General features: G+C 38.4%; 1 protein-coding gene across 2 annotated transcripts; it reads right to left on the bottom strand.

Moving 5' to 3' along the window:
* Positions 1 to 4,875: 4,875 nt before the first annotated feature.
* Positions 4,876 to 27,094, bottom strand: atg4a (autophagy related 4A, cysteine peptidase). Of its 2 annotated transcripts, none has more exons than XM_073934667.1 (13): positions 27,024 to 27,094; positions 26,145 to 26,246; positions 24,312 to 24,383; positions 23,920 to 24,018; positions 20,902 to 21,003; positions 20,506 to 20,582; positions 18,108 to 18,187; positions 15,688 to 15,818; positions 13,667 to 13,745; positions 13,009 to 13,154; positions 11,149 to 11,205; positions 10,946 to 11,057; positions 4,876 to 7,119 (listed from the first exon to the last, which is right to left on the bottom strand). In XM_073934667.1, the coding sequence occupies exons 6-13, from the start codon at positions 20,538 to 20,540 to the stop codon at positions 7,055 to 7,057; spliced, it is 705 nt and encodes a 234-aa protein (XP_073790768.1). In that variant the 5' UTR covers positions 20,541 to 20,582; positions 20,902 to 21,003; positions 23,920 to 24,018; positions 24,312 to 24,383; positions 26,145 to 26,246; positions 27,024 to 27,094; the 3' UTR covers positions 4,876 to 7,054.
* Positions 27,095 to 27,113: the final 19 nt, after the last annotated feature.

Here is a 27,113-nt window from a genome sequence, read left to right as displayed (position 1 = left end):
CATCGAGCGGCCGCTCTCTTTATTTGACTAGCTTTTGTGTCATGCTATTGTGTCATGATATTGCGTTGCTTTAATGTAAGTAAAATGTGAAATGGAAAAGAAAAAAAAACAGTAGTATACCGTTTCTTGGGGATTCTTTTATACACAATAACTACCGTGACAGCCTGGGGAAATAATCAGACTTGTGTTTTTTATATATAAATATATATATACTAGGGGCTCTACTGAGGTTATATTTTGGGGATACTGATATTGTTTGGACTTGTGTCGAGTTGTTTGCCTTTTACAATGATTGAAAGGAAGAGATGGACGGAAAAAAAACAACAGCAACAACAACAAAATGAGAAGGCGATGTGCAGAGTTTGCTGTTCATTTGGTCAGTGATGCTGAAAGCTTGTGATTGGGTTGATAATAATGACTGAAGCAGACCATTATCAGCGCCGTCTTCCTTTTGTAAATATTGTAATTTTTGATATCCCTTCTCTCGTCGACATGCTACACGGCTCCTCGTTTGGGTTCACGGATGAGGCTGTTTGAGATTATTTTTGGGTTCATTTGTTCACTTCTACATTTTTATATTTTGTTTTTCGTGTATATTTATTAGATTGGGTTTTGCTTGTAATAGAGCTATTGCAATAAAAAAAGTGCCAAGGTAACCCTGCCTGAGTCATTTATCAAGCGTGGTCTGATGCAACATCGCTGTGGACGTGTTAAGACCGCCAGATTCTCCTCCGGTGCTTTAATTTGACAACTGCTGCTCTCTCCTGGACACACATTAGATTATGGTAACTGCTGGATTAGACACTGCACAAAATGCTGGGATCCACACAATTGTCTCAACACAAATCCATTAAGTTAACTTTGTACAAATTTAAGTGGATTGAACTTAAAACAATGAAACAATTTTGCTCCATATTGACATGATAGCGTCATGCAGTTGCTGCAGATTTGTCGGCTGCACATCCATGATGCAAATCTCCCGTTCCACCACATCCCAAAGGTGCTCTATTGGATTGAGCTCTGATGACTGTGGAGGCCCTTTGAGTACAGTGAACTCATTGTCAAGCCTGAGCTGATTCACGCTTTAAGACATCGAGCATTATCCTGCTGGAAGCAGCCATCAGAAGATGAGTACACTGTGGTCATAAAGAGATGGACATGGTCAGCAACAATGCTCATGTATGCTGTGGTGTTGACCATGCTCAATGGGTACTAATGGGCCCAAAGTGTGCCAAGAAAATATCCCAAGTGCCAATTTGAATCTCCCAAGATTTGTTGCTTTATTAGGGTATAAAAAGACCAAAATCATCATTATGTTGGCTTGAGAAAGCCAACATACTGTTATACTACTCTGTCCTTGAAAACAACCGTATCTCCTCCTAGGCCGTTCATGCCACAAGGCCCAAATGTGGTCAAAATGTGCTTTCTGCATTCAAGATTGTTGCTATATCTCCTCATGCCTGTAAGACTTATTGTTTTTTTTATAAAAAATGTTAAATGTTAAATTTTTATAATCCGGGCATATAAAAAAATTATACAAGCCCCAAATTTGGCCAAAAGCTGTATTAAGATGCGTTAGATTTTGTTGCTATATCTTTAAGGTTTATCAGACTTATAGTTTTCCAATAAATAATTTTTAAGGATTATTTTTCTCAAAATATGGCAAGCCATTTTTGACTTAAACTCCATATTTTTTCTGATAGGGCAAGCCATTTTTACATGTATCACTTTCACACTTAAAGCATTGTATTTTCAACTAGAGCCTAAAGTTCATTGATAAACTTTGATGTTGGCTTGAGAAAGCCAACGTGACTGCGCTAGGACTGGGAATGGCAGTTGGCAGAAAGCACGGCGGCGGTTGCTAAGTGGTTGCTAGGCAGTTGCTAAAACAATTATGGCATTGTTAGGTAGTTGCTAAGCAGTTGCTAAATGGCAATGCTCGTGTACATGTTTGATCAAATGCTAATATTTAGTAGGCATTTCTAGCATATGTTATTGCATTTAGATAATCATTCATAGCATGTAGCTAATCGTTATTGGCACTTGGCTTCCATTATCATTGTTACCATGCATAGTACATGCATAGCTGGCGTTTCATTCCGTTGTGGCGACCCCTGATTAAAAAAGGGACTAAGGGAATGAACATTATGTAAAAATGGCTTGCCGTATTTTTTTGAAAATACAATGCTTAATAAGTGTGAAACTGATAAATGCAAATCTGGCTTGCCATATCAGTAAAAATATGGAGTTTAAGTCAAAAATGGCTTGCCATATTTTAAGAAAAATAATGCTTAAAAATTATTTATTGAAAAACTATAAGTCTGATAAACCTTAAAGATATAGCAGCAAAATCTAACGCATCTTAATACAGATTTTGGCCAAATTTGGGGCTTGTATAATTTTTTTATATGCCCGGATTATAAAAATTTAATATTTAACATTTTTTATTAAAAAAACAATAAGTCTTACTGGCATGAGGAGATATAGCAACAATCTTGAATGCAGAAAGCACATTTTGACCACATTTGGGCCTTGTGGCATGAACGGCCTAGGAGGAGATATGTTTGTTTTCAAGGACAGAGTAGTATAACAGTATGTTGGCTTTCTCAAGCCAACATAATGAAATACAGCAAGCCATTTTTACATAATGTTCATTCCCTTAGTCCCTTTATTAATCAGGGGTCGCCACAACGGAATGAACCGCCAACTTATCCAACATTTGTTTTACACAGCTAATGCCCTTCCAGCCGCAACCCAACACCAGGAATACATAATGTTCAAGTCCAGTTTTTGACACTCATAAAGACTGTCATAGAAACATCGGGGTTGATTAAGATCCCTCATATTGCCAAGAAGCTTTGATGTATCATCACTAACCTGTCATTGTCCCCATAGCAATAAAACAGTATAACCTAGCAACCATTTAAAAATAGCAATACCTCTACATCAGAACATCGTAGGGACCAGGGCATTGGCTTGTTTGACTCATGCTAGCAAATGGGACTTCCTGTGTACTATGCATGGTAACAATGATAATGGAAGCCAAGTGCTAATAACGATTCGCTACATGCTATGAATGATTATCTAAATGCAATAACATATGCTAGAAATGCCTACAAAGTATTGGCATTTGATCAAACATGAACACGAGCATTGCCAACATCAAAGTTTATCAATGAACTTTAGGTTCTAGTTATTATTTCTTTTAAAACAAGCCAAACATGTTTGTATTCATTCATTTTCCTTTAGCTTAGTCTCTTATTTATCAGGGGTCGCCACAGCGGAATGAACCGCCAACTATTCCAGCATTAGTTTTACGCTGCGGGTGCCCTTCCAGCTGCAACCTAATATTGGGAAACATACGTTTACACACACACACACTCAAACACTACAGATAATTTAGTTAACCCAATTCCACCAATAGCGCAAGAGTTTGGACTGTAAGGGAAACCGGAGCACCCGGAGGAAACCCTCGCCTACGTGCAAACTCCACACAGAAATGCCAACTGGGACTCGAACCAGTGTCCTTCTTGCTGTGAGGAGACAGTGCTAACCACGAAAAGATTTTCTCTGTGTGTTTTTGAAAGAAATCTCTTTCTGCACAAAAGTTGCATTTATTCAAACAAAACTACATTGAAACATTATTACAGTTCATAACAACCTCGTCTTCTTTGTGTGTGTGTATATATATATATATATATATATATATATATATATATATAAATATATATATATATATATATATATATGTATATATATGTATACATATATCAAGGTTTCAATATCACACGATCCTAAAGACCTCATTATAAAATCCTAAATTTAAATTTCTAAAACCTTCAATTGTCAATATAAAGTCTTTGGTATAAGTCTAACATGTTTGTATACTGTCATAAAAACAAACCTCACAATATTCCTTAAGAAAAAGTGACATAAATTGAAATGACAAAACGCATGAGTACACATCGACCACTGTCTTCGGTTTTGTCATTTATTATAAAGGTACTAAGAGAAATAAGTATTGAACACGTCAAGTGTTTTCTTGGGAATAATATCTCTAAAGGGGCTGTTGACATGGGATTGAAGCAGATTTTGATAAAAACCCAAACAATACAAACATAAAACAAAAGAATCTGAAACATTTGTTTTGTGTAATAATAATGAAATGACGGAAGGAGAAAGCGCTGAACTACGGAAACTTATTTAATACTTTATATATAAGACTTGTTCGGCGATGGAAGCTTAAAGACCCCTCTAATTAAAGAACGAAGTCGCATGCATTGCTCAGGTGTGAGTTTCTCAGACTTCAACATGGTGTCAAAATCTTGATGGTTCTGTGGGTCTCGTCTGTCAAATCTGATCTTTATTTTGTATTCTCTATTGGATTCGGAGCAGGTGATTGGCTGGGCCATTCTACATCTTGATTCTCTTTGAAAGCATCTGAGATTCTCCTTTGCAGTGTTTTGGATCATTGTCTTGCTGAAATGTCCACTCTGGTTTCATCTTCATCCTCCTGCTAATGTAGATGTTGGACTGAAGCAGCTGATGTTCATTTACACTGAGGAAGGGCAGAGCGATGCTGAAGAACTACTGAGAGATTTCAGCTGCTGTCTGGGCTTTCACTGCCGAACTACATCTCCCTTTCTTCATACTTTTCCCCTTTGTCATTTCATTTTATTACACATAGCTTCATTTGCAAACTAGTCAGATTTGTTTTCTTTGCATAGATGGATTTCTTCAGTTGTTATCAACATCCAGTGAACATTTCAAGTCAACGGCACCTTCAGAGATATGTTTTCTGAGAAAAATAGTGTTACTTATGTCCCCCACAGTAGAAATTGACTATATTCACCAATGATAAATAGGAGCTCATAATTAGATAGCTTTATGGTTTATTTCTTAAAAAAAAAACAAGAAAAGTGATAGGACCAATCCAAAATGCGCTAAACACTTAAATATCTTAATCTGAAAACTTATTTACAGATGTGCAGGGCTGGGTCGAATAAATAACCCATTATTAAGAAGAGGAAACATCATCTTGATCAGTCAGAAACATAAATATGTGAAAAAGAGGCACTTTCTTTAACCAGTATGGTTGTGTGTGTATGTGTGTGTGTGTGTGTGTGTGTGTGTGTGTGTGTGTGTGTGTGTGTGTGTGTGTGTGTGTGTTCGATTAACACTGAATAAAAGCGGTCTGCAGAGCAAAAAATGCTTTTTAAAAAAGTTTTTGTCTCATTTTTTGTCCAAATATTTAAAATTCCTGTGTGCCTGAGCCACCTCAGCTGACTTCTCTTGATGTGGAGGAGCAGCGGCTCTACTCCGAACTCCTCCTGGGTGACAGAGCTCCTCACTCTATCTATAAGGGTGCACCCTGCCACCCTGCAAAGGAAACTCATTTCGGCTGCTTGTGAGAGTAGGAACATAGATTGACCGGTAAATCGGGAGTGTCGACTTTCGGCTCAGCTCCTTCAGAACGATGCATTGACCGCATTACTGCTGCCGCTGCACCAATCTGCGTGTCAATCTCACGTTTCATCCTTCAGACCCATCTCCCGCCCATTTCCCGTATTGTTCTGTCACCTGAAAAACTTTCGCTATCCTCAGCTTCTTGGTGCAGTCCCAATGCGCACTGAACCCAACACGCAATGACCTTCATACGCACTCCTCGCTCTTTGGTTCGCGAGCACACCCCACCCGCTCTTCACTTCGCACGCACCCCCGGGTAAAATCTCCCGGATTTTATGATCCGAATGTTGGCAGGTATGGGCCTCACCCTGGAGACAGGTTTGGGGTTGGGGCTTGTATGCGAGGGCCTGGTGGCCAGGTTTAATCCCATAGAACCAGGCCGGGCTTAGCCCGAAGGAGCGACGTGGGACCATCTTCCTGCAGGCCAACCACCGGCAGGGGGGAGCCATAAGGGGCTGCATTGTGGAACGGGTGGTGGTTAAAGGTTAGGAGCACGACAACTCGATCATAGAGCAATTTCTAGAAATGTAAAAAATATAGGTGTGTTTACAGAAATAATATGCCAAAAATAAAGTTTTACTAATGAAATAAGGCAAATAGTCTTGTTTTTGCTTTAAAATTAGATTATTTTCTTACCCAATTGGCAGATTATTTAGCTTGTTTTAAGAAAAAACTGACAAAATTTTGATTTAGTATGTCTGAAATCAAATAAACATACTTTACTCATCCAGGAAAGGCTTTATCACTGTACAAAGCGCTTCAAAATGCACCACACATTCTCTATTGGACACAGGTCAGGACTGCAGGCAGGCCAGTCAAGTACCTGTATGCTCTTCCTCTGAGCCAGGACTCTGTAATGTGTGCAGAATGTGGATTAGTCTTGATGAAATATGCATGGGCGTTAATTTAAATTTGCAAAAAAGATTAAACATAAAACATTTAAGATGTCTAAAAAAAACTCTTAAGAAATGTGTTGATTCAGCTCATTTTAAAGAAGTAGTTTGAAGCAGCAAAAATCCTTTTCTGTGTGTTCGATTAAGAAACATTTATATATTTGGACTAGCTATCTGGACTGTTGGAGACAGGTCAGGACTGCAGGCAGGCCAGTCAATTACCTATATCTTTTTTTTCTCTGCAGTCGGCATTGTAATGTGTGCAGAACGCATTGTTTTGTTGAAATATGTATGTCCCTTGGAAAGGAATGCATAACTTCATAATTAAATGAGTGTTCGAGTAAGAACTTTTTATATATTTGGACTAGAAAAGAGACAAAAGCTGATATTATGTGCATATTAGCGGCGGTCTCCTGCGGTCAGGAGGTAGAGTGTGTCGAGGCTGTACAGATTTCGTCTTCATAAATCCTTCGCCACTCCATGATACAGTACAATAAAGTTCATGCAACTCAAGAAGTTCGGTCGGTTTCCATAATTAAAAACACAAGTCTTTTAAATGACCCCGGAATGAGGCTAAACGTCACGCAAAAGTTGCTACAGGATCCTTGGCTTGTTTTTTTTTTTCCACAGATAGAAGAACAGCGTTTGTTTGTCGTGTTGCTACCGTTTGTGTTTTTGCTAAAGAAACCTCTTCATCACGCGTTTAGGATCTCAAACTCCTCTTCGGATTCAGACAGCTTGTCTGGGGACTCGATGAACTCTAGAAGAAATCACACGGCAGGAATGAGACTTATGAAGCATGAATTCAATTTGTGATGATTATCTAACACAGTGGTTCTCAAACTGTGGTACCTGTACCACTAGTGGTACGCAGCCTTCCTTCTAGTGGTACGCGGAGGAATGAAATATGTCATGTACATGCCATACACATTTCAAAATTGAAAAAAATGATGTATATAATATGTCATATATGACATATAGGCTATATTTCTAATGTAATCTGCCATGTTTTTTAACTGCAGAGTTGTAGCTGCTTTACTGGGCCTACTACGCTATTGTATTTCAATACTGCTCATTTTGGTGGTACTTGGAGAGACAATTTTTTTCTGAGGTGGTACTTGATGAAAAACGTTTGAGAACCACTGATCTAACATGTTCAAAGCTCTCACAATACATCTAGGCTGAATCTAAAATAGTCCCCTAGACCTTTAAACAGTGCACTATTTGAGTTTCTGTTTTCAACAGAGCAAGGAAATTTTCACAGTATGTCTGATAATATTTTTTCTTCTGGAAAAAGTCTTATTTGTTTTATTTCGACTATAATAAAAGCAGTTTTTAATTTTTTAAACACCATTTTAAGGACAAAATTATTAGCCCCTTTAAGCTATTTTTTTCCGATCACGATACAATAACTTGCCTAATTACCCTAACCTGCCTAATTAACCTAGTTAAGCCTTTAAATGTCACTTTAAGCTGTATAGAAGTGTCTTGAAGAATATCTAGTCTAATATTATTTACTGTCATCATGGCAAAGATAAAATAAATCAGTTATTAGAAATGAGTTATTAAAACTATTATGATTAGAAATGTGTTAAGAAAATCTATATGTTAAAGGGCACCTAGGTTACCCCTTTTTTCAGATTTAGGTTAAGTCAGATTTAGGTTAAGATTAAGTCTTTTGCGTCTCTAGAATGTGTATATAAAGTTTCAGATCAAAATACCCATCAGATTTTTCATTAAACCTTTTACGAGATGCTGTTTTATACTGATTTCCAGCAGGGGGTGGTTTTGTCGTACTGCGCCTTTAAGACGAGTCTTTCCCGCCTACTGTTTCTACATGCCTCCTCCCTCAGCTGCGTCAGACAACAGACAGACTTAAAGGAAGAAGGTCTCACGTAGCGTTTGTGAGATACTACAGTAAGAACTAACCTTTACTAATCAGTATTGTGAAGTTGCATTGATGAGTCACACACAATATCGTTACAAAGTTAACGCACGCGCCCGCGCACACACACACACACACACACACACACAGGCAGGCAGACAGACAGAGCGCGCTTAGCTTAGTTAAGGCGAACCTCAAGTACTGTGTGGATATCTGTGATGCTAATGTACAAAATAAACCTGATTTAACTTCCACAAACCGGGATTGAAGCGTCTTTTTTATAATTGTTCTGACACGCGGCTGTGCTGATGAAGCTGAAGTAAAACGCTGTAATGAATTACACACATACTCTGTTTTAAAACACTTTAAACATGTGAAACTTACTCTTAATCACATTTGATGATGATTGCTGATCCTAGCGAACAGAACAGACCTTTTATTCCCGGTTGCTTTGCGTATGTCTGCCTGGTCTTGTTGACATATACACGTAATTACCGGAACATGTTAATGCGCGCAGCTGTCAATCAATTCGGTGGGCGGGGGGATCGCACTCCTACGTAATGGTGCGATCGATTTGAAAACAGCTCCAATTGGCCGACCCTTATTTTTGTAGTTAAATTGAAAAAAAAGGACTGGGTGTGTTCATATCACCCCAGTATGACGGTCTATACACTATAGCAACACACTAGGGTTGGGCATCTAAGCTATAATGCCGATCCGATACGCATCTCGATACAAAGAATACGATCCGATATATTAGCGATACATTTGTGACATATTGCGATGCAACACGATACGATTCACACCCATATCACGATACGATGCGATATTTCAGCACTAACTAATTAGATCAAGTTAATGAGATTATGTGAAAGAGGATGCTGTGCCATTGAATGAGTTTGATTATTTATTAACCAAGCAAAACCAAGACTTTTTTTTACAAACTGGCTTTTCTCTCAGAGCCAGAGTGTCAGTTTACAGTAGAGGGCCATTTTAGAACCTATAGCACATATTATTTAAGTATTTTCAAGATAAACAGAATGTATAAGTGCAATATATATTAAAAAAATATGTATATATTTGCACTCTTTCAACATAAATAAAATTAGCATTGCACAACAAGAATTGTGATTTAACTTTTCAACTATGAAAACAAGTTTTACAAAGATATATTTTGCCACTGATTATTCAAAACTTAAGGTGGTGAACTAGCAGTGTTATGCTGCTTTGAAACATCACTGTCACTGTAAACAACAGGCTAATAAAAATATAACAAACCAGCAATCTTCTTGCTGTGAGGTGGTCAAACTACCCACTGTGCCACTGTGACACCCAATTATTTTTATCATTATTATTATTAATATTATTATTATTATAATTAAATAAAAATTAACAGGAGGAGGTGTTTAAAACCTTCGTTCTCGGTGACACTAGGCTGAATATCTTTGCAGATGAACAATGCAATAGCATTCGTTATTGGCGTAGAGCGAGCAGAACTGTTGCGCATGGAAAAAAAAACTTTCAATGCTTTTCTCACCACTTTTGGAGCTGGTTGAAGCAGTGCGAAAGCCGGGGATGCAGAAACACTGGAAGATGCTTTCACAACAACACCGTGGCGCCGCTTCAAGTGAGATATCAGATTAGTCGTACTGCCCGTGTATTTTACAGATGCGCGGCACATTTTGCAAATTGCATCTGTCCTGTCATGTCGTCCATCCTTAAATCCATAATGTTGCTTGCCATACTTTAGATTTAAAACTCAGTGGGGAATAAAATGTTTGTTTTGCTTCTCGCGCTTTCTGAGGGCGCTCCACTAGCTTCATCCGCACACCTGATACACTGAGTTGTAGTGTGTGCACATCCGCAAATCCGTTGCTAAGGCTTACTTTATGTAGGTCGATTAAATTATGCGCCAAAAACAGGTTGACAACACTTGTTAATAAATAAAAAATACATTCTATATTAAAAATATAAGCTGTATCTCGGAAAAATCGATGCATCTCGCAAAAACCGATGCATCTCGATTTGCTTCCAAAATTTCATTCATCCTCTGCTGCTCAACCGATGCACTCGCATCGTGAACGCGCATAACCGCGTATCGATACATATCGGTTAATCTTCCCATCCCTACAACACACAGATCTGTCCAAACAGCTTGAAAAGTAGATTTTTTACCATAGGTGCCCTTTAAAGAGAAAACTAGGAAAAAAATAAACAGGCGGGCTAATAATAATTCTGACTTCAACTGTATCTGCTCTTAACAGAATAGCTATAGCTCACGTTTAACCTTTATTTAATTTACATAGTGAAGATTGTATACAATAGGCAGTGTTATATTTGATTAAACTATTAAGTTTATGTAAATGAACTACTGTTAGACTGCTGAAAATCACTGTTTATTTTGGTACAACCTCAAATCAGTAAAAGTTGGGACAGTGTGTAAAACCAAATAAGAAAGTGGTGATTTCTAAATTTACTTTGACTTGTATTTCATTGCAGACAATTCAACAAGCAATATTTTGTGTTGCTCATGATATATATATTTATACAACAGTTCTGTCTTTTAAAAAAAATGCTTCTTGATTTAAGAGTTTTTTAAAGATGTTTGGTCTAGGAACAAGTCAAAAAAATCTAAGTAAGACAAGCGTTTATGCAGTGTAGTACTCATAATTGTTCTTCTTGTAGTGATCAGGTCTGTTACCTGCTCCTGTGGTCTGCACCTCTGGTTTGGTCGGAGGAACAAACGGAGGCCAATGGGAGGGATGCTTCTCTACCAGCTCGAACATCCGCAAGTTTCTCTTCTTGAGGAGCTCCTGAAAACCCGGAGCCAAAAAATGAGAGCATGTTAAAAATGTCAAGAAACGAGCTGATCCTGATGTGAACGCCGTCATGTGCCAGTCTTACCTGCTGAACCAGATCACACCAGCTGTCAAAGTCCTCCTCGCTCTTGCAGAAAAAACCCTAGAGGAGCAATAAATCATGTGATGAAGGAAATCAACACATTCTGACACCTACAATCATAATGTTTGACTCTTATTCACTCTCTGAAAAATTAAATGCACCAAACCAATTCACAAGAAGACAATAAAAGTGATTTAATAGTGTGTTGCAAACTTTTATTTTTTTAGTGGATGGCCATTAGGTTTGTTTGCGTTTGACATTTATTTATTGTTCAAATCAAACACATGATTAGTGCAACTGTACACAAACAAATGCTCACAGAAAGGCCGGCCTCAAAACAAACACTTTTGGATCTGCATGAATAATAAACATGTACACACATACACCACCTATAACTGCAGGTTAACTATGTTTATATATAATGACATTAACTGTTCACTCTTCACTTTAACTATTTCCTGTAGAATTGATCACATTAAAATAATCTATGAACAGTTGCCAGATATAATAGTATATGACTTCTTTTTTTTTTTGAAACTGTGACATTAGGGAGAACCTGATCTCTTCAATTTAACTATATCCTGTAGAATTGATCTGATTAAAATAATCTATGAAAAGTTGCCAGATTTTATAGAATACGTCTTCTTTTTTTCTTTTATGGAGAATCTGATATTAAGGAGAATCTGATCTCTTCAATTGAACAATTCCCTGTGGAATTGATCCCATTAAAATAATCTATGCAAGGTTGCCAGATTTTTTTTAGAAAATTTCTTTTTTAAGGAGAATCTGATATTGGAGAGAATCTGATCTCTTCAAATTAACTATTTTCTGTTGAACTGATCTGATTAAAACAATCTATGGAAGGTTGCCAGATTTCATAGAATATTTCTTCTTTTTTTTTTAGGGAGAATCTGATATAAGGGAGAATTTGATCTTCTCACCTTAACTGCTTTCTATAGATCTGATCTCATTAAAATAATTTAGGAAAGGTTGCCAGATTTTATAGAAAACATCTTTTTTAGGGAGAATCTGATATTCGAGAGAATCTGATCTCTTAAAATGAACTATTTTCTGTTGAACTGATCTGATTAAAATAATCTATGGAAGGTTGCCAGATTTTATAGAATGCATCTTCTTTTTTTAGGGAGAATCTGATCTCTTTAACTTAACTATTTCCTATAGATCTGATCTCATTTAAATCTGGCAACCTTTCATATATTAATTTAATGAGATCAATTCTATAGGAATTAGTTAAGTTGAAGAGATCAGATTCTCCCTAATATCAGATTCCCCCTAATATCAAATTCTCCCTAAAATTAGATTCTCCTCAAAAAAAGAAGACGTTTTCTATAAAATAATATATGAAAGATTTCCAGATTTGAATAAGATCAGATTTATAGGAAATAGTTAGGTTGAAGAGATCAGATTCTCCCTAATATTAAAATTAAAAAAAGATGTTTTCTATAAAATCTGGCAACCTTTCATATATTATTTTATAGAAAACGTCTTCTTTTGTTTTGGGGAGAATTTGATATTAGGGAGAATCTCATGTCTTCACTTTAACTATTTCCTGTAAAATTGATCTGATTAAAATAACCCAGGAAAGGTTGCCAGACTTTATAGAAAACGTCTTCTTTTTTCCTTTTTTATGGAGAATTTGATATTAGGGAGAATCTGATCTATTCAATTAAACTATTCCCTGTAGAATTGATCTCATTAAAATAACCTATGAAAGGTTGCCAGATATTATACAATATGTCTTCTTTTCTTGCTCCAAATGATTGTAAATATTGATTCAGATTCCAGATTGTTGACCAGCACATACACTTATTGGTGCTGAAAGAGAAGATAAAACAGTCTCACCAGAGCGACAGAAGGATCCAAACTGGTGATCTTCATGCGGTGAGGGGTCCTCTGACAGTGAAAACTCTGATCGTCCACGGCACTGCCTGATTCAGTGTCCACGGCCTGCTGCGTCGTGTGAGGATCCAGATAAATCAACTCGTCATCTGAAGAAGCAAACAGTCATAATGCTTCAATAACACATTCATACACTGCAAAACAAATGCTTCTCTTACATACATAGAGTTTTTGTCTTGTTTCTAAATAATTGTCCAAATATCCAGAAATTCAAAAATCAAGAGGCATTTTCTCGACAAGTCAATATAGTCTTGTTTTTAGAAAAAATAAGTCAAAATTAAGTGAGTTTCTCCTTAAAAAAGCGAAATAATCTGCCAATGAGGTCCGCAAAATAAAATAGGATTATTTTCTTACCCCATTGACAGATTATTTTGCTTGTTTTGAGGACAAACTCACTTAATTATTACTTACTTTTTTCTGAAAACAAGACTATATTTTGATGTGTCTAGAAAATGCTTCTTCATTTAAGAATTGTTAGGTATTTGGACAAGAATAAGACAAAAAATGAACTAAAACAATATTTATTTTGCATGTTAGACCATGTAGACATATTGAGTGTGTTATTTTATTACCTCGAGCAAATAAAACAGAGAAAACTCACCAATAAACCCAATGAAATAATAGGCCAGGTTTGGCTTTCCCCCCAGAACACCGCATGACTGAGGCATCTTAAAACACTCCTAGTGAAAGACAATATGAAACAAAATGAGTGTTTTAGAGATGTTTAATTTTTCTCACTCTCCTTAATAAAATACAATCAGAAGACGCAGATCAATATTGAAAGTCTTGTGAAAGAATAGGAAAGAGAGAAATAGAAAAATAAAGGAGTTTTGTCCTTGTTTGCACTGCATTTGTATCTTTTTAACATTCCTAGTCTGTACGAGTGTCACGATCCTCCAAATCCTCGATTCGATTACATTTTCGATTCTAAAGGCACGATTCGATTTTCGATTATGAATAATTAATTAATTAATGACCAATTAATTATTTGCAGCCTACCGTTTAAACTACCTGACCTGCATGGTCTTTGTTTTACCCATAAACAAATCATACAGTAAATGAATAAAGGCAAGATACACACATAATTACCACCTGTCAATCACTTTTTTCTGCGGGACTCGTGAATAGGCAGTGATCTGTGACGTTATAATGGCGTCGGTAAAAAAGACGCACAACCAACAGGAACCAGCCAACAGTATCTGAGGTGTTCGCTAAAATGACTAAGTACAAGTGAGTGAAAGATTGAAGCAGTCCTCTGACTGCCTGGACCTGCTGTCTCGAGCGCATGGCTGTGTGTGCGTCTGTGTCTGTGTGGTCACGTGATGTGCATTTTCAGCGGTAGAGAGGAAGGAGTGCTGCTCAGAAATGCTACACGCCACTGTGGATGTCAAATCGTTGTCGTTCTAAAATGCCATTTAAAAACAAAGACAGTGTAAACAGGGCCTGAGTGTGTACTTTTCGCTGGCGGAGGATCGCGATGCCGGTGTTGTCTATCGGACGAACCGTACGCAATACGTACATAGCAGAGCTTGCAAAACTGTGTTTTTTTGTCGACAACACGAACGTTGTCAACGTAACTCACTGGAAATCCAAAATGCTTCCACACCGGCGACTTTATTGAAAGAGGAGAGGGTTTAAGCTCTGTCGACGGGTCTCCTGCTTCTGCAGTTTAACAAGCACTTCAACTTCTGTTTTTTTCCCGCTTGGCAAGCCAAGCTGACGTGACATGGGGGCGTGGCAGCATCGACGATTCTATTTTTTGATTCGATAATCGAAATTGAGCATAAATTTCGATCGATTTCGATTAAAAATTGAAATCGTGACATCCCTAGTAGTCATAATAATTTGTTTAATCCAAGTTGCCGATCCATCTAGAAAGCAACTTGTTTATTCATTAATTTTCCTTCGGCTTAGTCCCTTTATTTATCAGGGATCACCACAGCGGAATGAACCGCCAACTATTCCAGCATACTGTATGTTTTACGCAGCGGATGCACACTCATTTACATTCACTCAAACACTACAGCTAATTCAGTTCATACTCATGCCTCCACAGTTGCAAGGTACCCTTCTTGTGCAAGAAGCTGATTTTCATGCAAAATATTATTGTGTCTGTTACTGTCAGAGTACAGCAGCAAAGTTTCTTGATCATTACGCCAGAATAAAGGTACAGTTCCTAGCCATATCAGCCTAGAAAATAGCAACTTTTAATTTTGTGTTGGTCTCAGTACCTGATGTAACTACAGAAGACTCAAGCTTTACATAGGAAAATAATCAAAACACTTTTATCGTTTTAAAGCGAGATGCTAATGGTCTAATCTGATTCAATGAACTATGCTAAGCTAAGCTAAAAGTGCTCCTGTCAGACTCGAAGATAGGCTCAATGGATTAAAAAATGGTCAAACTGAACTGTTTAACTCTTAGGGAGCTAAAAAATGAGCCTAATTACTAAAGTGAGTGTTCCCTTAACTCCATACAAGCTACTTTTCAATCTTTACCCTTACAAAACAAAAGAAAGGTCTAGATGTCTGATGAAAATGACACATATGGTCACCCTACAGATGAGGGACCTTCAGAACTATGCAACATACTCCAGGAATGAACATCAGATGAGTGTTTTACCTTTAAGGCCTGTATGTACACAGGGTTGATGCTGTTAATCCCCATCCGCAGAGGGATGACCAGCAGCAGGGGCCTCCAGTCCAGGGGCTGCTGAGACTGAAGCTGGAGATCTGCTCGGACACACAGCTTCTCTGGTGCACAGGAGAGAGGACAGGTCTTTATAGGAATGCTCCTTATAGTGTTATACTCTGGAAGTCAATGGTTACATGTTTTCAGCTTTCATTAAATGATCTTCATTTGTGTTTATCAGCAGAAAGAAACTCATAAAGATGTGCAACCACTTGAGGGTGAGTAAATAGTGGAAACATTTCATTTTTGGGTGAGCTATCCCTTTAATTCTGCAAAAAAACAACAGCAGCAGCAGCTCAGTCCATGTGACATACTTCATTACACCATATCTATTTTGTCATCGGTTTATAATAATCATATTAGATGGTAACATGTCTCGATTGGATTGGATTAACTCTACACCATGTCTTCCAATCTGATCACAATTTAATTCAGAAGGAGCTCAGTCGGATTGATTAAGGTGTTTACATGAAGGCTTTTCAGTGTGTTTGAGCCTCCGATCCGATTATTTGCTTGTGTGTTGATAGAGCCAGCTGTTGCCTTACATCCTACCGCTTAATCCACCCTTAAAGGGACAGTTCACCCAAAAATGAACACTGATCCTCCACTTGTTTATAACTTATCTGAGTTTCTTTCTTCTGTTGAACACAAATAAAGATATTCTGAGGAATCCTGGAAATAAACTTCCATAGTGGAACTGCCATTGACTTCCATAGTGCTTTTTGTCCGTAATATGGATGTCAAATTTCCAACATTCTTCAGAATATCTCGTCTTGTGCTCGACAGAAGAAAGAAACTTGAAAAAAAAAAGAAAGTTGAGATTAAATATTGAGTCAGAAGAGCATCTTTGAACACACAACACGTCCAACCTTGAGGCGGATGGGCTACAGCAGCAGAAGACCACACCGGGTGCCGCTCCTGTCAGCTAAGAACAGGAAACTGAGGCTACAATTTACACAGACTCACCAAAACTGGACAATAGAAGATTGGAGAAACGTTGCCTGCTCTGATGAGTCTCCATTTCTGCTGTGATATTTGAATGGTCGGGTCAGAATTTGGCGTCAACAACATGAAAGCATGGGTCCATCCTGCATTGTATCAACGGTTCAGGCTGGTGGTGGTGGTGTAATGGTGTAGGGGAGATTTTCTTGGCAATTTTTGGGCCCCTTAGTATCAATTGAGCATCATGTCAACACCACAGCCTACCTGAGTATTGTTGCTGACCATCTCCATCCCTTTATGAGCACAGTGTACTCATCTTCTGATGGCTACTTCCAGCAGGATAACACATGTCATAAAGCTAGAATCATCTCAGACTGGTTTCTTGAACATGACAATGAGTTCACTGTACTCAAATGGCCTCCCCAGTCCCCAGAGCTCAATCCAATAGAGCACCTTTGGGATATGGTGGAGATTTGCACCCTGGATGTGCAGCCGACAAATCTGCAGCAACTGTGTGATGCCATCATGCCAATATGGAGCAAAATCTCTGAGGAATATATCTAGCACCTTGTTGGATCTATGCCATGAAGGATTAAAGCAGTTCTGAAGGCAAAAGGGGGTCCAACCTGGTACTAGTAAGGTGTACCTAATAAAGTGGCCTGTGAGTGTATATTCAGTGTCTTTCTTTACTATATACCAAGGGTATTTTAGTAAACTAAAACTGTTGGTCCATATATTTTACATGTGAGTGGGCTTGACAAACACCTGTAGAAACACTCTTCTCTCTATATCCACCAGACACGTTATATAGTACACTGTTCCCTTTGAAGATTTACGCGTGTCCTCGGTAGTCTGTTTTCCATATCAAACTGAGAAGGGGGAGACTGCAGCCTTGATCAAACTTGCGAAGTCTGAACTTACAAGAAGAGGATGCAGGACTGAACTGTGTGTGTTAGGCTACTTAATATTGAGGAAAAGCCCCAATCAGATAGGCGAACGTCTGCAGCCCCCCCTCCGTTTTCAGATGTCTCCGTCTTTCCCCATCCACACTAAGATGGAGCAGCAGCGTTTTAGAATGAAAACAGCCTCTCCAGCGTTTTAAAACGCTTCGTTTTCGGCGCTCGAGAACTCCGGCGTAGTGTGGACGGATGGCGTAACCGTAGCAAAACTTATGCGTTTTAAAACGAAAACGCATTAGTGTAAACGGGGCCTTAAACTCCGTACTCTAGCACTTACTTCTCTGAGCACTAATAGTTCCTTTGTAATGATCACTTGTTGTGTGTATTGTCTCTTCTTATTGAATCACTGAATGTCTCCTCAATTGGACAAAAGCATCCGCTAAATGACTAAATGTAAACTGAGACCCACAATATAAATAAATCAGCTGACATGAGAGAAAAGGCACTCACTGATGTCTTCGATAACCACCGTGTTGTCCATTGACACGTACACAGATAGGGAATTCCAGTCATCAAACAGGGCCAGTTTTCTGCAATCACACAAACATTCGGTTATTGGTTTATTTCACCTTCAGGTGACAAGATCCGGTTTTAAAGTACACATGAAATCAAAAATAACCATATGATTAGTTTTGTGGTGAACGAATCATCTGTGTATGTCATTTATAAGAAAAAAAAGCAATAATCTGCCCTTGTAATCTTTAATTATGATCTGAAAATGTGCTTCTTGTTTGTTTTCAGTTAAATTCTCAGATAAGTGCTGTTTCTCAATTCCAAGAACGCAGAGAACGGACTTGAGTTCTTGTGGAGACCGGTCTTGCCAGGTGTCCTCGGAAGAAGGAATTCGTCAGAGGGCAGAGAATGCGTCCTTTGAGAAATGAGATGCTGCGTTCTTCCTGATGGTCATGTGACCTTCACGTGTTTTAAATGGTAAATTATTTAAACATTACAGCATTTATACAACGATTTATTGTTTTCCCCTCTTCAAAATATATACTTTGCATAAAAGCATTATAAATATACTCTGCACAATATAAATAAAACAGATTTTAATACGAATTTCAGCAAACAAACAACCCTTAATGTGTTTATTCCTTTATTAAGATATTCATGTTAATGTTTACTCTCACCGTTTCATTTAGGGAAACTCCTGAGGTAAATAAATGATATCTCTGAACTTTAGTAATAAATCTAAATAAAATGCAGCGCTTCCTATCTCCAGTCGCAATGACTTCTGGGACTTCCAGAGCGAGTTCGGTGCTCAAGTCTGCATCGCTGCGTCCTCCATATCAAGATCACATCCGGGAAGTTTCAAGCGTCCTCCGTACTTGCGGTCTTGAGTATTGGAACTGAACTTAGGCAGCTGATGATGACGTTGCACGAGAACACGAGGACGCAAGACCGCTGAAGAACGCATATTGAGAAACAGCCTAGGTCTGTCTGAGGTATTGGGCGGGGCTAACATACTTCACCACGCCCCCTCCAGCTGTCAGTTTAGATAACAAACATAAATAGTGAGCAGGAGGAGTCTGTTAGGTTGTAATAACTCTTCCCAAAGCCTTTTCCAGATCTTTCTACAAGAAATGCTTACTTTACTACATCCAATCAGCTCGCAGTAAAAAACAATAAGCCACGCCCACTGTTTTTTCATTCAATATTCCATTTCTCTAGGAACTGCATCACAATACGAAAACGGTCACAGCTTTCAGTTCATGCGTACTTCAAATGAAGCTTTCTGAAGTTTTTAACTTTCCATCACTTTCATCAGTGTTACGATCCTTAAAGTCTGTGTGACATCAAAATTTACGATGTTTATTTTGCTAGCGCACATTATCATTTATAAGGTGAACAGTTCATCTGCGCAGGTTTATCCACTTTTAAAATATAGTTTGTTTTGGTAATCCTCAAATCATAGTCTGAGCATCTTCTTCTGTGTTTAGATTGGCTCCTTCTCTGATGAGGTCAGTTTGACGCTTCAGCCACGCCCCTATTCTTAGCCACGCCCCCTCTTATCGTCAGTCTGTTTTAAGGGAACGATGAACAAAAGAACGCCCCGCCCCCTGCTCAATATTCAGTTTTAGTTGGAAGTACATCAACATACTGAAATAAAAGTCTCAGCAGCTTCCGGTGCACGTACATTTTAAAAGGATATTTCGCACTAAAATGAAAATCCTCTCATCATTTTCTCATCCACAAGTGGTTTCTTTATTTCTGTTGAACACAGAATTGAAAAAATTTAGGAAATTGGAAGACATTGAGGGAGGGGCACGGTGGCTCAGTGGTTAGCACTGTCACCTCACAGCAAGAAGGTCGCTGGTTCAAGTCCCTGCTGGGCCAGTTGGCATTTCTGTGTGGAGTTTGCATGTTCTCCCCGTATTGGGTTTCCTCCGGGTGCTCCGGTTACCTACACAGTCCAAACACATGCGCTATAGGGAATTGGATAAACGTAGTGTTTAAGTGTAAATGAGTGTGTATGGGTGTTCCCCAGTACTGGGTTGCAGCTGGAAGGGCATCCGCTGTGCAAAACATATGCTGGATAAGTTAGCGGTTCATTCCACTGTGGCGACCTCTGATGAATAAAAGGACTAAGCCGAAGGAAAACTAATGAATAAATGAAAATAAGAGTATATTGTTTACCCCATTCGTAGATTATTTTGCCTGTTTTAAGGGAAAAAAAACTCCTTATTTTCATATATTATTTCTGAAAACAAGACAATGTTTTGCTTGCTCTAGATAATGTTTCTTGATTTGAGAATATTTAAATATTTAGACTAAAAACAGGACAAAAAAACTAAGTAAGAAAAGCATTTGTTTTGCAGTGAAAATATTATTTGTAATGTATGGACACTTGCTTGAGTACTTGCGCCACTGTGTTGGGTCCATACCATTCTCCAACAGACTTGCCTTCTCCAACACCCATCTGAGCTGCACAAACAGGACACACAAGAGCAGACTTTAGTCCCACTAGAGGAGGTTTAACACTCAAATCACACTGAAAGACTCACAGACAACACTATCATGTGCACCTGCTCATAGTGTTTGAAAAAGAAAGAGCTAGGCCTTTTCTCACACGCACACACACACACACACACACACACACACACACACACACACACACACACACACACACACACACAAACACACACACAAACACACACACACACACACACACACACACACACACACACACACACACACACACACACACACACACACACACACACACACACACACAGTGTCATACCCATCTGATGTATAGAGTAGCAGCTGTCCTTCTTATCCAGAAAGCAGTCTAAGATACGCTGATACTCTTTGGGCTGATGCTTCTCTGGATCCCACCTCCAATCTGAGACACAGTCAAGAAGAAGAGCAGCATTACATCACTCAAACACCTTGACAAATACAACCCCAATACAGATTTCTTTTCTAAATAAACACTTATTCCAATATTGTTGTTTGCAGCACGTTTTAAAAAAAAAAGTCGGAGCAGTAAAGCATTTATAATATTGTAATGTTGCCGTTCCTTTTCACAACACTTAAAAGGCTTCAGGGACTGAAGAGACCAAGTGATGAAGTGTTTCAGGTGTCATCTTGTCTCATTCTTCCTGCAAACGAGTCTTAAGGTGGGCAACAGTACAGGGTCTCCCTTGTCACATTTTGCGCTTCAAAATGCGCCACACATTCTCTTTTGTAGACAGGTCGGGACTGCAGGCAGGCCAGTCAAGTACCTGTATCCTTTTCCTCCGCAGCCAGGACTCTGTAATGTGTGCAGAATGTGGTTTTGCATTGTCTTGTTGAAATATGCATGGGTGTCCCTGGAAAAGAAGGCAGCATATTGTGCTCCAAAATCTCTATGTACTTTTCAGCATTAATAGCGCATCACAGAATGCAAGTTACCATTGCCAAGTGCACTGACACAATTAAATACCATGACAGACCCTGGACTTGTTGCTGGTAACAGTCCGGATGATCCTATTCTTCTCTGGTCCAGAGCACACGCCTTCCATTTCTCCCAAAACATACCTAAAACACTGATTACTCTGACCACAGTACACATTCCCACAGATGCCTCCAAGCCCAAAGAAGTCAACTGTGCTTCTGGACACTGTTAACATAGGGCTTCCTTTTAGCACAGTACAGTTTTCACTGGCATTTGTGGATGTATCTATGTATTGTGGTGCTTGACAAAGATTTGCCAAAGTAGTCCTGAACCCATGTGGTGATCTGGCTTATAGATGAATGAGGATTCTTGATGTAGTGACGCCTGAGGGATCGGAGAGCACGGTTGTTCAGCTCAGGCTTACACCTTTTTCCTTTACGCACTGAAACTCCTCCAGATTCCTTGAAACTTTTATTGATGTTCTGCACTGTTGAAGGCGAAATATTCAAATGTCTTCCTCTCTTTCTTCGAGGAACATTGTTTTCAACATTTCAGGTATTTGTTGGCAAACTGGCGATCCTCGGGCCGTCTTTGCTCCTAAAGGACTAGACCTTTCTTGAATACTACTTTTGTAACCGAAACATAATTACAGAGTACAAGCCCTAAACCTCTCCTGTTGCTACTTTTTTTGGAGTGTGTTGCTGGTCTGAATAACAGGAAAGGATGGATATTTACAAATGAAACCAAGTTGACCAGACAAAACATGAAATAGTTAGGGCTCTATTTTGACGGTCCATGCGCAAAGCGCAGGGCGCAAACGCATTCAAGGCGTATCAGAATCCCCTTTTCCTAATTTAAGAATGGAAAAATCTGCTTTGCGCCGTGGCGCATGGTCTAAAAGGGTTGAATTTATTTTCCTAATGAGTGATAGGTGTGTTTTGAGAACCAATCAGAGTCTCATCTCCCATTCCCTCTAAGAGTCAGTTGCGTCGCATCATAAGCGCATTCGCTATTTACATGATGTTAAGTAAATGAGTGGAAAAACTGAGCATTTCACTAGCAAGAAAACGGTTAAACAGAGCATCTACAGCGCGACAATAAGAGATAAGGCATCTCATAATCTACTTCCACTTTTGCTCTCGTGGATAGGGAAACCTTGTACGCACAGACATCCATTACCCTATACATAATTAATTTAGTTTGTTAAGCACAAAGATTTGTTTCAAAACTATTTCTAAATTCAGTTCTAATTTCCAGCAAACGAATAAATGAACATTAATAACAAAGTGTGCTCAAAAACCTAAGAGTTATATCCAAATACACATGCTGTGCCCCATATGGTCTAAAACCTGCAGGTGGGCAAATCTAAGCTTGTTTTTAATAAAACAAATATAAATATGCATATAATAAATAATACTGCTAATAATAATAACAGTATATAAAAGCAAATTGTTATGAACTGAAAAAGCCTCCCAAGATGAAGAAAGTATGAAGGCAGTGTTTTTTTAAATTCAAGTTGGCTAGAAATTAATATGTTTTGTAATATTTTAATCCTTTATTTTATATCCTGTAAATATCCTTACTATATCCTATATATATCCTTAACATTTAAATTTTTTCATATGTAAAGATATTTGCCTATTGCTCTACATCTTGTGTGTATTAAACAGTGTGTAAGCGAGGCGCAACTCTGCGCCAGACAATAGACCGGCTTTGTTCGGGTCTAAAGAAAAGACTATTATAGTTTCTCAAAATAGCAACGCGCCAAAACACGCCTGCTTTTTTAGAGCAGAACGCCTATGGGTGCTCATATGAGCGCAAATGCATTTGCTATTTAAACAGCGTGGTGCAACACCTCAAAACCACTCTCGCGCCAAGCTGAAAGTAGCAAATAACAATTGTGTCGCGCCTTGCGCCACATTGCGCCGGGTGTATGATAGGGCCCTTTGTGTTCATGTTGTCCGCAATGAAATACAAGTCAAAGTGAATTCAGAAATCACTACTTTCTCTTTTTAATTAGCGTTTTCCATACTGCCCCATCTTTGTCTGATTTGGGTTTGTACACAACTTATCCCTACTTGAAACACACACACTTACTGCATACTAATAAAAAAAAAATTTTAATGATTCTAATAACATCCAAAATAGGAAACTGAAATAACTAAATTATAAACTTTTTTACAAACAGTTCCTCACAAATATAATACAATTAATGGCCAGTGGGTATTTACATGATGGACATTTTGGTGAAATATCCCTGATATTAACCACTAAGACAGTATATTACTTGATAAAACTAATAATTATAGCAAAGAATGTCACAATTCGGCTCAGAACTTTATTTTGGTGCATCAACAGATTTTCTGGAGGTGATCTGCTTACCCCGGCCGAGATGACTGCAGATCAGAGCCTGTGCAAGGATCATCTGCCCACAGCGGAGCATGCAGCCCCAGCCGGCATCTGATGAAGGACCTGTTCCTCCTGCACATCACACACACACACACACACACACAGATACAGAGATGCTAAACACACTCCAACCACACAGTCTAGCAAGCGTTTAAAAAACCAGGACACACCAAGTCGACACCAAACAACTAGTGCTGATCAAAACCAACAGTGCTGTCGGCTCGCGTCTGGATCAAAAAGCTGTGCATGAACACACCAAACAGACAACAGGCGACTGAAATGAAAGAGTGCATTCTGCATCTGCTGCCGACCATTGGCTTGCTGTGTCCTGGACCAAAGATTTAGTCAGTTTGCATGCCACTTACCTATAGGGGAAAACTTTTTTCTATAAGTGAACCACAGCCGCGATCGCACATCCGACAGCAGCTCGGATTTCTCTAAAGAAGTAAAATGAAAATTAGTGATGGAATTTATTTTGAGCACAGATTTAGGCAGTCATATGTTACAGTGAGCTTGTTAAGTGTTTAGTGGGGTGTCATTGTTCTCCTCATACGTCTGATAGGAGGTAAGAATAATACCTTGAATAATATCAAGTACCTGAGATGAGTCGTTTTGCAGCAATATTATGGGCATGTTAAATATTACTATACGGTTTTATGATGTATAATAATAAATTTAACCCATAGTCAAAAAAGCATTTGAATAGTATGATTGAGATAAAGTTGGTTTTGTATTCTATCTATCTATCTATCTATCTATCTATCTATCTATCTATCTATCTATCTATCTATCTATACTCACCGGCCACTTTATTAGGTACACCTTACCAATACCAGGTTTGACCCCCTTTTGTCTTCAGAACTGCCTTAATCCTTTGTGGTACAAATTCAACAAGGTATTGGAAATATTTCCCAGAGATTTTGCTTCATATTGACATGATAGTGTCACGCAGTTGCTGCAGATTTGTCGGCTGCACATCCATGAAGCCAATCTCCTATTCCACCACATGCCAAAGGTGCTCTATTGGATTGAGATCTTGTGAATGTGGAGGCCATTTGAGTACAGTGAACTCATTGTCATGTTCAAGAAACCAGATGATTCCAGATTTGTGCCATGGTGTGTTATCCTGCTGGAAGTAGTCATCAGAATATGGGTACACTGTGGTCATAAAGGGATGGACATGGTCAGCAACAATACTCAGGTAGGCTGTGGCGTTGATGCTCAATTGGTACTAATGGGCCCAAAGTGTGCCAAAAAATCTCCCCCACACCATTACACCACCACCACCAGCCTGAACCAATGATAAAAGACAGGATGGATCCAATTCTGACACGACCATCCAAGTGCTGCAGCAGAAATCGAGCCTTATCAGCCCAGGCATTGTTTCTCCAATCTTCTATTGTCCAGTTTTGGTGAGTCTGTGTGAATTGTAGCCTCAGTTTCCTGTTCTTAGCTGACAGGAGCGGCACGCGGTGTGGTCTTCTGCTGCTGTAGCCCATCTGCCTCAAGGTTGGACGTGTTGTGTGTTCAGAGATGCTCTTCTGCAGACTTTGGTTGTAACGAGTGCTTATCAGAGATACTGTTGCTTTTCTATCAGCTGGAACCAGTCTGGCCATTCCCCTCTGACCTCTGGAATCAGCAAGGCATTTGCACTCACAGAACTGCCGCTCACTGGATTTTTTCCCTTTGTGTGTGCATATATATATTTACACATGTTGTTCTTCACATAAACTATGATGTCACAACCTCAAATGCTTTTGAAAATTCCACTTTACTGTTTTATTGAACATGAAAAGTTCTAATGTGTGAATATAAAACCCTGTTTACCTCAGTGATAGTGTGCACAATGTGTAGAACTTAAATAACCTTAAATATAAAATGTATTATTTTAATTAGTGGTCTGCTAAATTTAAAATTTACAAAGAATATATATTAAGAAATTATATTAAGAATGTGTGAATAAAAAATACAACTTTAACCCAATTGTTTAACTGGCTGTGAACAGTGTTGTACTTTGATAGTTATTGGCTGCTAATATGATTTCTCTATTTAGAGTTTGCATAGAACACTATTCTGAAATATTATTAAGCAGACAGTCTGAATGTGTGAATATAAAACCACCTTAACCCCAATTTATGGTGGCTGATGCAGTGTTAAAGTGACAATTTTGATGCATATGCATTGCGATCATATCTTACTTGTTTTCACATTGTAACATGCTCCCAGGATCCATACTGGCTCGTCTGTATCTGGCAGGTCTTCCAGGAACACGTTGATTTGATTCTCATACTTGGCTAAAACTGAAAAAAAATAATATATATATATAACAAACATTAGTCGACTTTTCCTGAATCTGAAGTTTTGATAAAGCAACACAACCATTAAAAAGCAAACAATGAACAGGATTGAGGTAAAGTTGGTTTAATAATCACACATTCAGACTTTCTCCTTAATAATATAATTTCAGAAAAGTATTATTTGCGAATTCTAAATCATATTATCATTCAATTTCTATCTAAGTGTCTATCTGTTTACAGTCAATTAAATAGTGATAATGTTGATTCAAGTCATACATCTGATTTCAGACACAATATTCAAAGAGTTATGGTAAACAATATAGGGAGCATGTCATAAGTTGTCACTGGACCAATGTTTGAATATACAACCAACTTTACCTCAATGTAAACAGGCACTATTAACAGATGGTAACATCTAATAACATCTAGCATCTTATTTAGATACTATGTTAAATGTCAACAAAACATGGTACATGCCAACTAACATGGTATTAGCATGGTAACTTCTTAATGCTATTGTCAACGTACTGAACAACAACTATCCGTGGAAAATACTAACTCTGTTGATCTGAAATTGAAAGTGTGAGATACACAGGCCACTAAAGAACAATGAGAAAACTTGAAACTCAGTTACGAAATTTGTTATGGAAGCTTCCTTGGGTTGTTTTAGTACACTTTCGTCGACGCTTTCTTTACTTAGGATGTCACAAGAAAGCGGTCGACTGACTAAAACGATACATTACAGATTAATTCAGTATTTTTTGTCCATAAATTTCCTACCTGCCTCCATCCTCGGCCGTCATCTGGTACAAATACATCGCAGTGCATTGTGGGAATCGCAGTCCACATCTGAATCATTCCATTAGTCCA

The sequence above is a fragment of the Danio rerio genome, chromosome 21, assembly GCF_049306965.1.
Source record: "Danio rerio strain Tuebingen ecotype United States chromosome 21, GRCz12tu, whole genome shotgun sequence".
NCBI lineage: Eukaryota > Metazoa > Chordata > Actinopteri > Cypriniformes > Danionidae > Danio > Danio rerio.
The sequence above is the reverse complement of the archived record's forward strand: the minus strand, read 5'-3'. Positions and strand labels throughout refer to the sequence as shown.